Source organism: Phalaenopsis equestris, unplaced genomic scaffold, assembly GCF_001263595.1.
Source record: "Phalaenopsis equestris unplaced genomic scaffold, ASM126359v1 Scaffold001303, whole genome shotgun sequence".
Classification (NCBI taxonomy): Eukaryota; Viridiplantae; Streptophyta; class Magnoliopsida; order Asparagales; family Orchidaceae; genus Phalaenopsis; species Phalaenopsis equestris.
In genome coordinates this window covers 520,146-532,749 of record NW_018165742.1, presented here as the reverse complement: position 1 = coordinate 532,749, position 12,604 = coordinate 520,146, and the positions used below count along the sequence as shown (strand labels likewise).

The following is a 12,604-nucleotide window of genomic DNA, read 5'->3' as shown; positions in this document are numbered from 1 at the left end:
AAATAAGAGGATTGCGGATTTTTCAGATGTATAGACTCTTTCTTGAGTTACCCCTACGGAAGGAGGTCCAGTATGCCAGAGGTAGGGTCATTTTGTGCTACGTACGGAATAGCACGTGAAGTTATTCAGACGTTATTTCCTGTTCCACATAGCATACCTTGTCAGATGTCCAGACAGGTGCGATGAACCTCGACTTTGTAATGAGGCCAATGAGTTTGATGGGGACAAATTCTGCAATAGTCCTATTTGTGAGGTATAGGTCTCTCTTGAGGGGGTACCAGTGAGAGTGGCGTAGCTTACCACAGAGTTCATCCAAGAATTTAGTTCTTCTCACATACTTGTTACTCAACCATCGCACGCTAGGCATGAGAAGTGTAAGGAGAAGATTTCAAATATAAAGGCTCCAGAGTTGCATTGTGGGAACTCACCAATATATGCAGCTCCCACTCAGAATGTGCCAAAAGAGTATGGCTCCAATTCTACTAGAAAGTGTTGTGGAATGACTACACCGACATGATCAAACTACCCAAAAACTTACTGCCGTACCATGAGGATCCAGCGCTTCGACAAATGAGGTCGACGCTCCCTAACCCCGAGAGAATGACATGAGGGTTTTCCTCCAAAAGTTGAACCGGTTTGGCTCAAACCGGGATCAGTTGAGAGAGAAGGGCTCAACCGGCCCCCTCCTTCCTCCTTTTATTAGGCGGGAAATTCCCCCCCCCTCCCCCCGCGTTTATGTTTCGTTTCCTGTCAATTTATCCCTATGTATATGTGTGTTGTCTATGTTTTCAATTTATGTCATTTCTTATTTCAGATTTGTGAGGACAATCGCCTCCCCACTTTGCCGCCTGTTGGTTCTCGCTGCACCCCCATGCTTCCAAACACCAACAGCCCAGGCTTTCCCTCGCAAACAACTCTTCCGTGAAATCCAACCGCAGCCAGCTTATCCCCCCATCCCATCCCCCTCAAGGGTTGTATCTGATGGTTAGGGTGATGCTCCGATTGTATTCCTCTCCCTGATGATGATTTATCTTCTCTGACATCCACCTCCACCTCCCCTCTTTGTCGCTTCTTGGTTCTTCCTGCACCCCCATGCTTCCAAACACCAACAGCCCGGGCTTTCCCTCGCAGACAACTCTTTCGTGAAATCCAACCGCAGCCAGCTTATCCCCTCATCCCATCCACCTCCCCCCTCCCCCCAATGAAACCCAGTCACAGCCCTTCCTCCCCCTATTCCCATAACTCCCTCCTAAATCCCATCATTCCTTTCCTCCCTGTGAAATCCAGCTCCCATATTCCTTCCCCTCCCGTGAACCCAACCAACCACTAAATATCCTTAAATAAATTTTTCTGCAAGCCTTGTTGCAGCATCCACAAACCCTCCCAGCCAGCCCGTGCCTTGACCTATAACCCCATGAGATCCACACCCTATGGAATCCAGTCTCTCCCATATATGTACCCCAACTTCCCAGCCGCCGCCTCTAACCAGCAGCTAGCCATACAACCCCCCTTGCACCTGATATTTTAGTGCTGCCAAAACCAATTCTGACTTCCTCTCCCTCTCAGCCAACCTCCAAACGACCCCTACCATTTGTCCAGTCGTCGGCCAACCCCATTGACTCCGTCCTAAGGTGTCTTTTCAGTTTATGTTGCTATTTTCTCTTAAGTGTCAAGAGTGTTTATTTGTAAATCTATTAAAGTTCATCAATAGAATTATTATTAATCTTGTTTTTTGGGCTTTTCTCCTCCGGTATCATTTAATATTAAAACTAGCACAATCCTAGTCCTATCTTAGGGTTCCCTAGCGTTTGTCTTACCCACCAATAAGAAAATTTTCTTTCCTACCTTGAACCACCCATTCCAAAACCAAACCCCAAATTCTCTTTGTTGATTTTCAAAAATCAGCAATCTCAAATCAAATTTTATACACCTTCAACTAGTTTCAGGCACCATCTTTCGCCTCCCAACCTTAAACTGTAGCCATGCCTCTAATGAGATATATGTCTGATCCTATTCGGGAGGAGATACGATGAGAGATCAACCGATTTTGGCGGTGAATTACAAACATTGAAGATGAAATCCAATTAGAGGCTGCCCTCGACCGTGACCAGAAAGGTTGAATAGGGGAACGAGAATAAATGAAGATGAAACAAAAAACACGACGTCATTTCCTACCAACTTACTACCATCAAAAGTTGCTGACTCTAGCTTCTGACGTGGAGAGACCGCAGCACTAAGCGAACAACCTAGCAGTGAGTTTTCCAACAATAAGTTTCATCCTTTCTAAACAAATTCATCACGGGTAAAACCCTATTTGAATACTTTTCATAACTTGTTAAAATAGTTCACAGACCGAAGAAACCTTAAAAGGGACCGACCAATCCACAGTAATTTGCATATAACATGATGTTGTTTGTGGTTCGAATGTGACAAATGTTGGTCATAGTCCAAAATTTGCAGTTAGGTTATGCTCCCCAATAAATAAATCTCCACAATTATTTCATCAGACTTCATCAAAAAACTCTCTTTAGAAGCAAATTATATAGAACTACTCTCACGAGGATCTTATTATATTAAAGGGTTCTCGATCCAATGTTAAAATGATCTCATTTTGATTGCTCCATTGAACCTCTTGTGTTTCCAGTTTGGTATCTTTTCCACGACTATGTCTGCACTACTTCAATCAGTCAACATTATTCTCGTTTGTTTAGATCTTTAAGAAAATCTTTATAGGTGGATGCCACAACAAATCATTTTGTTAAGCCCTCCGTGGCTATTATTTTAGTGCAATTGAATGTCACTGAACTTTTTCACAAGGAAATGTGGATTGAGTCTCCATTTTCCAAATATTACAAAAGATAGAATTTGAAAACAAGTCATCGTACTCCTACCAAATGTTTTAACATAAAGTCTCAAATGTTTTAGGACTCCTCCCAAACTTTGAAATACACTATTCAAGTTGCCAAATATTATACAAGAGGACCATATGGTGGAAGATCGCCCTTCTAACGCTTAAATATGTTCTTAAAACCCGGATGTGGATTCAATTCCTCTTGAAGAGAAAGTAGTTAACGTTTTTGTTTCTCCTAACTACTTGGGATTAATCACTTCAACTATTACTGAAATTATCACTAGGGTTGTCAAAAAAGCTCGTTGTTTGCGAACAGTTCGTGTTCGATTCGTCAATGAGTTCGTGTTCGATTCGTTCGATAAGTAAACGAGACGAACGTGAACAATTTTTTTTTCATTCGGTTAGTTAAACGCACCAAACACGAACAGTGATGCATTCGTTCGTGTTCGAATCATTATTGGTTGAAATATAAAATAATTTAAAATAATTATATATAAAAAATTTATGATATTTTTAAAAATTAAATTTTATAAATTATAAATATAATAATTTAATAATAATAATATATTAATATACTATATTAGTAATGTACTAATATAGATATTATATATTTATATAATATAAGTTATATAATTAATATAATATATTATTTATATATATTAATATTAGGGTTGTCAAACTGGCTCGTCGTTCGCAAACAGCCTGTGTTCGGCTTGTTCGTTAAGAAACGAACACGAACAGTGACTTCACGAACAATTTTGAACACAAGCTTATTTCAAACAAACTAAATTTCAAACAAACTGAACACGAACACAAGCTCTGTTCGTTCGTGTTCGATTCGTTTACACCCCTAATTATCACTGACAGTCAATGTAAGTATGCAAAAGAGCTTAGTCCCCTCCCACCGGTCAACAAAATGATGAATACGTATCACAATATTTTTTATTCTAATCAGAGCATTCAGAAAAGCAACTCTCTAGTGCATAAAAGATTTTATATTATTTATACCATAATGCGTAAAAACCTAAAATAAATTATCATCACTCTCATCTTTTACTAGGTTTCATGCTAAGACAAACCAAATGAAATTCTTGAATGTTTTTTTGTTTCCTAATAGTACTTTTCTTTTTTCTCTATCATTTCTCATTATAAATTTTTTGATGTATTCAAATCATTATCTACCCGATATATTTGGCTTTTTAATATATATATATATAGTAATAAGAGAATTTTCATACCCAAGAGAATTGATGGCGACAATCATATCAAAACGTGACCAACATTGACAACAAGCATAGAGACTTTGCCTTTTTTATCTACTAGGCAATGCATTACAAGGACATTTTCATGATACCAATTCAATATTTTCCTAATTGATTTAAATATTTTCGAGTATATCCAGTTAGGTATATATGTATGTAAGCATCCAAAATAAAAAAATAAAAAATAAAAAAAACCTCATACTAGCTAGAGATAAAAGAATTAGTTTAGATTTGGCTAAGCAAAGTTCTCATCTCATATTATTGCTTTTCTTAACAAAATCTCTCTCTATCTCAGACAGTCACTCTCAATAAGCCTACCCTTAAAACTCCTCCCTTCCATAATTCTCTCTCTATTTGATTGCTCCATTGAACCTCTTGTGTTTCCAGTCTGGTCTCTTTTCCACGACTATGCCTGCACTACTTCAATCAGTCAACATTATTCTCTTTTGTTTTGATCATTAAAAAATCTTTCTAGGTGGATGCCACAACAAATCATTTTGTTAGGCCCTTCGTGGCTAGTATTTTAGTGCAATTGAACGTCGCTGTACTTTTTCATAAAGAGATATGGATTGAATCTCCAACTTCAAATGTTACAAAAGATAGAATTTGAAAACAAGTCATCGTACTCCTGCCAAACTTTTTAACATAAAGTCTCTGAATGTTTTAGGACTCGTCCCAAACTTTGAAATACACTATTCTAGTTGCCAAATATTGCACATGAGGACCGTATGGTGGAAAATCACCCTTGTAATGTTTAAATATGTTCTTAAAACCCAAATCTGGATTCAATTCCTCTTGAAGAGAAAGTAGTTAATGTTTTTGTTTCTCCTAACTACTTGGCATTAATCACTTCAACTATTACTGAAATTATCACTGACAGTCAATGTAAGTATGCAAAAGAGCTTAATCCCCTCCCATTGGTGAGCAAAATGATGAATATGTATCACAAAATGTTTTTTATTCTAATCATAGCATTCATAAAAGAAGCTCTTTAGTGCATAAAAGATTTCATATTCTTTATACCAGAATGCTTAAAATCTAAAATAAATTATCATCACTCTCATCTTTTTACTAGGTTACATGCTAAGACAAACCAAATGCAATTCTTAAATCTTTCTTTGTTGCCTAGTTGTACTTTTCTTTTTTTTCTCTATCATTTCTTAGTATAAATTCTTTAATGCACTCAAATCATTATCTAGCCAATATATTTGTCTTTTGGAAAAAAAAATATTTATAAGAGAATTTTCATACCCAAGAGAATTGATGGCGGAAATCATATCAAATCGTGTGCGCAACATTGACAACAAGCATAGAAACTTTGCCTTTTTTTATCTACTAGGCAATGCATTACAAGGACATTTTCATGATACCAATTCAATATTTTCCTAATAGATTTAAATATTTTCGAGTATATCTAGTTAGGTATATATGTATGTAAGCATTCAAAATAAAAAATTAAAAAAAAACTCAAACTACCTAGGGATAAAAGAATTAGTTTAGATTTGGCTAAGCAAAGTTCTCATCTCATATTATTGCTTTTCTTAACAAAATCTCTCTATCTCAGCCACTCACTCACAATAAGCCTACCTTTAAAACTCCTCCCTTCTATAATTCTCTATCTACTCTCTTCTATTTTCTAGCTCTAATTCTCATAATCTTACCTCTCACCCCTGCATATTTCATCCAATTATTCTCCGTATAGCAGCCTTACTTCAAAATCCTGCCTTCTCATCCTCCTCTTTCTAATTGTAGAATGTTATTCTCCATTGGCCACTTCGTCAATTTCTGTCTAGTTTTTTTCTTCATTTCTTATAAATAATGTAGGCAGATTAGAAATAAAAAACACTTAACTTCCAATTCTGCGCTAAATAACCCATTGATTTCTCCATCATATTTGAAGAAACTAGAAATAAATAAGCAAAAAATTTGGAAAATTAATGGAGAAAAATAATCTTTTTTTAAGAAGGGTCGAGGAGCAATAAAGAAGAAACCGAAGATGTCCCTTGATTTAGTTGGCAAAGATCATTTTTTGCAAATATAGATTTTCAAAGGAGAAAAAAACAGAAATAGAAAAAAAATGTACTAATAAATGACCAATATACATGAATAGTGGCGTTTACGGATAAATACGAAATGTTTTTAGGGCAAAAAAGCCTTTTTCAATAGCGGAAGTGGATATAAGTGTGTTTATGTGTGTGTGATGTGTTTGTGTGTGTTGTGTGTGCGTGTTGTGTGTGTGTAATTAAATTCAAACAAGTAGAACCAATAAATGTAGGTATTTCAGCATCTTAAGAACAAAAAAATAACAAAATAATAATAATAATGCCCAAGTAATTACAGAAAATAATGTGACTTGAAAATGTTAAATAAGAAAAGCACATAAAATTCGAACTAAGAAAAGGAATCAGATCATGAACTAACCATAACATACTGCCTGAGTAGTATGTTTAACTCTTCCAAACGGATGCCCTTTGAGAAGTCCTGCAAGATATGCGCATCATATGAATTAACGTTTACGATTCTCCATTAATTGGAAAAATCAACATTACAAGGCTATATAACTCAATTAAGAAACATGTTAGCCAATAATATTTACCCTCGATTAAATGTCATGAACATCATTTCCAGTTTTAAATAACAAAGCAAATGCACACCAACCCAAACATGGGAAAAAGATAAAGGATGTTAAACTCATGGCAATTTTCCTCAAATTTACCAAATAGGTTGTAGATGTATTTAAAAAAAAAGTAAGTTTTGTTTAAAATAATAAACAGCACAATGCAAAACGAAGAAAAACATTTGCACTTTACTTGTACGCAAGCTACCTGATAGAGCTTCCCTTGGAATCCCTTTGCAAGCTTTGCCATACAATACCTTTTTGCAAATTCGTATTTGTCATTTCCAAGTAAACCAGGCCTACAGTGGATAATAACAAAAAATTATGCGAGCAATAGTTCATTATCAAGAAATAGTATTTATTAATGCCTCCCCCAAGATTTGGTTAATTACCATACAGCCTCCACAAATTTGACAAAATTGTAAATACCATCTTCAGGTAAACTTTGCATACATTAACAGTTTAAACAAATGGCAGTTTAGTAACTAGCTTACAAAATTAAAAATTTAAACATAAATTGCTCGCATAAACCTGTAGCTCTCACACAAGGGGGACCAACCTAAAAAGGAAAAATAACTTCAAATATTTTTTTTTATTTGCAAATGTATTGTGTTTATATTTTTCACAAAAAGTAAGAAAACTTTAAATTGTTAAGAATTTGTATATTTTATTTTATACATTAATAAATTTAAACAATATATATGCTAAAATTTTCATATTAAGCTATAAATTATAAGGATATAATTTACAATAATAATAATAATTCTAGTAAGAAATTAATCAAGGTATACTATTTCACTTTCCACGATTTTGATTCATTAAACTTTTGATGCTAAAAATTTATAATTTCTGTTCAAGATATGCTTGAATTTTTAAGTTTATTTAAATTTTTTTAAAAAATAAATAATAAATAAATTGTTTTTATATTTTCTAAAAACATTGGTTTATATGTATGTTAATTTCAAAGCCTAAATTATGCACTTACCTTAGTCTTAGAAATTTTTTTTATTACATTTTAAATTAATGACAAGGGTTAGCAGATAGAAATGTCAACCCAATGGAAGTATTGATAGTTTACCAAATTTTGAAAGGATCAGCTAAAGGCAAATGATAATTACATAAGAACTAAGGGACATATCGCACAAATTAAACAATATCTAGAGTTGAAAGTATAGCATACCATAATATGTTTACTTGATGATAGATGTCAAATGGTCTAAAATCACCTAGGTGAAACCAAACAATAATTAGCGTTGCATTAACATTGACACATCTGGTTGGAGATCATGATGAATAATATAAATACAACAATCTAGAGGGAAGCAATAGCAAATAGAAGCGTAAATAGACAAAAAACGTGCATAAATGGCTACTTCACAATATAAGGATAGGAATATGGATAACCCCACCTCAAACAAAGCATTGGGAAGAAGAATTAAATTTGTCGGTAAAATCATCCTCCATCAATCAACAAGCTCATATAGATCAATTGATTCCAGCACGAAGAAGCTCTATGCGAACCAAAAAACTCAGGGGAGTTCATTCTCGCAGATATGAACTCTCGCAAGCACAAGTTCAAATTCGTCAATCAAATAAAATTAAGAGTTCAAAAAAACAATATGCAAGTTTTCACAAAAAGGCCATATAACTTGCAACATTCATCAACCTTAGTATTAATTTTACTAATCATAATTGTGAATCAATCCTCATCTAGAGTTCGCCAGCATCACTCATAGATCTCACTAGATCACAAAATAAGCACTAGGCCATCCTTAAAAATGTCACCGACTACAAACACAGATTTCCAAGGGCTTCCATTTAGAGGGTAGTGCTTTATCTAGAGCATCTTCAAAGCAAAGTATGTTGTTCATATGCAAAGGAAAAACTCACTTTTTCCTCAAAATTTTATTTACATAAAGAGCCAACCTTTCCCAATCAAAACAACTATTGGTAGTAAGTCAAATAATAAAAAACCTAATAAAATGAAATCAACATCCGACATAACCTAACAATAGTTAGTGCACTTTGACGTGTGCATGAGATGAAGGACAACGAGATCTTTATCAAAGGCAAAAAAAGTACAAGACGACTAGCACCTATAACTTCTTGACATGGATCTCAAAGATGTCAAAGATCCTTCCACGGAATCTTACAAACAGAAAAATATTAGTTGGCACGAAAAAAGAACCTTTAAGCAAAATATTAATTATCTTCACACTAGGCAATAGCTTGATCATAATCGTGGATGAAGTTGATTATATATGAGCCAAGCCAGCAACATAACTCTCAATAGGTCTCAAATAAGTGCATCATTTCAAGTAAGAAATAAGGAATGCTAGCTTAAAAATAGGCGTGAGCTGATTGATGATGTTTTAGACTATGCTGGTGACACTTGAATTGATTACTACTAATCAATTCAAGTTGAACAGGTAGATTTATCAGGTAGAAGAGAAAAATAATTCCATGTTGTCCATAGCTGTCAGCACGCATCTATTTTTAACTATGAAAATATAACTCATTCATTGTAGTCGCTTGCAAGCCTATTGAGGCTATATAACACTTATTGTTCTTGTTTGATGAAGAGGGCTTACAAGGTGGGTTTAAAGCACATAGAGGCAAACTTTGGTCGAATGCACCCCAACTCATATCAAATCTGGCATGGCACAACCTCCATTTTTTTAATTAGCGTCTGCCTTTCCTATGTTTAAAGCCTTCCTCACCTAAATAGGACCCAAAGTCAGAATTCAATTTAACCAAACCAACTTTTAATGCTATAGTATTGAATGGACAGAATTGGAAGGCCATCCTCTTCAGGTAGATTACACTAGATTTAGTTTTTATAATTTGCTTGATCATTATGGAATTATACTATGAGTGAGAAAACTCAGAGTAGGCTAATGTTGTTGCTTAAAAAATTTTGAAGGACTTCAAATTGGCAAGTATATCAACGCCAATTCTCCCTCAACCAATATAGAACATAATTGGCATGTGCCAAGAATAAATCCAAGGTCAAGTATCATTTGAGCTTCACAATTCCACTCACCAAGTGTAGATTGACAAAAGTCAGGTCTGTAGCCAAAAAATCTCCTAGTCGCAAGTGCATGAATGTGGAGAACATGGTTTACTAAAGCCTTCGACTTTAAGAAGGCCTAGATCATTTTCTTGACTATCAATTCGTATCTTTAAACATACAAAATTAAAATCATAAATTCTGAAAATATTAGAATTCCTGCATAGAGATAAAAAATTAAAAAAAATTAGGAAGAAGACCTGAAATAGTTAGGATAAAGCGGTGATGAAGATGAAATTACAAAGGGATAAAAATATTTGCACATATTTTATAACAATCTAGGAATTTTTATTTTATTTGCATTAATTCCAAGTGTTCTGATCATTTCGGGGAATGAGTAGTATATTTGGGATTTTCACTAATGGCTAAAACCCATCAGGTTAAAAATTCATTTTTCTTATGAAGAATCATTTCTTAAAATAGTGTTAATTGCAAAAAGCTCGTGATAGAATATGAATGAAAAGAAATGCATAAAAATGTCAATGGGAGTCATGAAGATTTACAAAAATAAAAAATAAAAAAACTGAGTTTCGAGAAAGACTAACTTCACTTTGAAAATCCCAGATTCCAGTAAACATTTACAGTACATACACTTGGAGGCACATATTTGATCAAATGAAATCTCACAAAAAATAAAAAAGTCGTAGCTGAATTTCAGAACTGATAGTTCAGATACAACCTTGTCAAAGAAGGTGTCCCCGAGAGTAAAATAATTCTATTTATCTTTGTCGCCATATCAAGTACAGTTTTTGTCTGCCATAAAAGAAAGGAGAAAAAGCTTGATAATTAAACAGATCTTGATAGAACAATTATAATCCACGTACACACAGGCATGCATGCAAAAATTCAGAGACAAAAGGGCCTGTGACGACAAATAATGAAAAGAGCATGCAGCACCAAAATTTGAAAGTATGGTATACAACAAAAATAAGTATTGAGCAGTATATCTATTGATGATCAGAGTAAACATCTAGAAAAAAGATAGGCAGCATGATTATTAATAAGTTGATGGGAGCAAACAATCATCATTAGCCTCATGGCCCTTATCCAACTATTTGGGGTTGGCTTTAAAAATGCACAATTTGCATTCATTCCTACCAAGTATAGCCGTAAAAGTATTATTTGCAAACCATTTATATTTATATTATTTTATGTCCATTTCCTTCTTTATCCTATTACACTAATGTTAAATATATGTCTAAGAGGTGCAATTTTATATATATGCCCTTTGATATGTGTCAAAAATTACCTAAGTTTAATTTCGACTACAATATATTCAACAAATGTTTCTCTAAATCTTTTTCTAAAATAATCATTCCTTTATTTACATTCCTAAATTTTTCACATGTCAATCGTAACATTCTCTATCAATCTTAGATGTTTTGATTACGTTAAATGCTTACCATCTGATGACTTTATTAAAAGAGTAGTTGTTTTAAATTTGACTTATGTTAAGAAAGGTAGGGGTAGACCAATAAATACTTGGGCATGTATAAAAAACAATCTTAATTTATTAGAATTAAATGAAAATATGACACTCAATAAGTCGCAATGAAGAAAAATGATTCATGTAGCTCTGATCCTACTTAGTGGGACAAAAACTTATTGTAGTTGTTGTCAATATTAACACTCTCGTTTTTTACACACTCAAATTAGCTATATGATTTCTTTATTGTCCAATACAAGAACCCATATAACAAAGAAGACATAATTAAATATTTATAAAATTGATATCCTCTAATCATATAATTATCTCAAAAGATTTTTTTCTTTCATACAAACTCAGGTAATATTATATCATAAGAGAGTGCATCGAATCTTTTAAATACTAAAATTTTTACTATGTTATCTCATGATGTTCATAACAAGAAGAAACGGGAAAAAAGAACTACGATAGTGGTACTATTTGAAATTGTATACTCGCAACAAAGGACAACTCAAAAGAAAGGGTTTACGAATCCTTTGCACTACCCAGAATCTGGGAACCCATCAGGTAATGTCCTCATAATCCTCTACCCCATATTCAATCCACTCCATCTTCGAGTTATGAGCCCTCTAGTTATGAATCTGAGCTTAGTTTGAATCCTCAATCTAAAGAGTCTAGTCTTCCAATTTAGGAAAGTTGTTGCACCCAACACTCATTGTCTCATTATGTGTCGTATGAAACTAACTCACCCATTTTACATGCTTTTACTTCACAATTGTAGTGTATGGAGACTCCTGGTACAGTGCAAGTTGCTATGAAACTCCCCAAGTGAAAAGAGGTTATTTTATTTTCTATGAGATGAACATAGCCCATTTTTTTAAGAGATAAAGGTTCTTGAAAAAAATGACACGTAAGAATTGATTGATCTACCTATGGGAAAGACAAATGTAGGGTGCAAATAAGTGCTTCCAATCAAGTATAATTCTTAAGGCTCTACATAATGGTACAAGGCACGATTCAATGCCAAGAGATTCACCCAGACCTATGGCATTGATTATTTAGAGACATTCACCCCAATTACAAAAATTAAACTTTGTAAGCATTCTTCTGTCACTTGTAGCTAATATTGATTGTCCCCTACAACAGCTGGATATAAAGAATGGCTTTCTCAATGGGGACTCTGAGTAAAAAATGCATATGGATACACCTTCAAAATTTAGTAAGAAGCTCATCACAAAGGTGTGTAAAAAAAATTCTTATATAGGTTGAAGCGGTCATGGAGAGTATGGTTTGAGAAATTTACACTATTTGTTAAAGGTCATACTCAACAGCAGGGAGATCATAAAATGTTCTTCAGACATTCAATGATGGGAAGACA

General features: G+C 34.0%; 1 protein-coding gene across 3 annotated transcripts in view; it reads right to left on the bottom strand.

Moving 5' to 3' along the window:
* Window positions 1–12,604, bottom strand: part of LOC110033812 (DNA annealing helicase and endonuclease ZRANB3) — a 61,727-nt gene that overhangs the window by 29,422 nt on the left and 19,701 nt on the right. For 2 of the 3 annotated variants that reach the window (XM_020737924.1, XM_020737923.1), the window contains exons 5-8: window positions 10,480–10,553; window positions 7,911–7,946; window positions 6,939–7,029; window positions 6,535–6,594 (exon numbers count right to left, since the gene is read on the bottom strand). In XM_020737924.1, the coding sequence (XP_020593583.1) occupies window positions 6,535–6,594; window positions 6,939–7,029; window positions 7,911–7,946; window positions 10,480–10,553 (261 nt within the window). The remainder of the gene's footprint in view (window positions 1–6,534; window positions 6,595–6,938; window positions 7,030–7,910; window positions 7,947–10,479; window positions 10,554–12,604) is intronic. The other variant, XM_020737925.1, reaches the window with a different exon arrangement.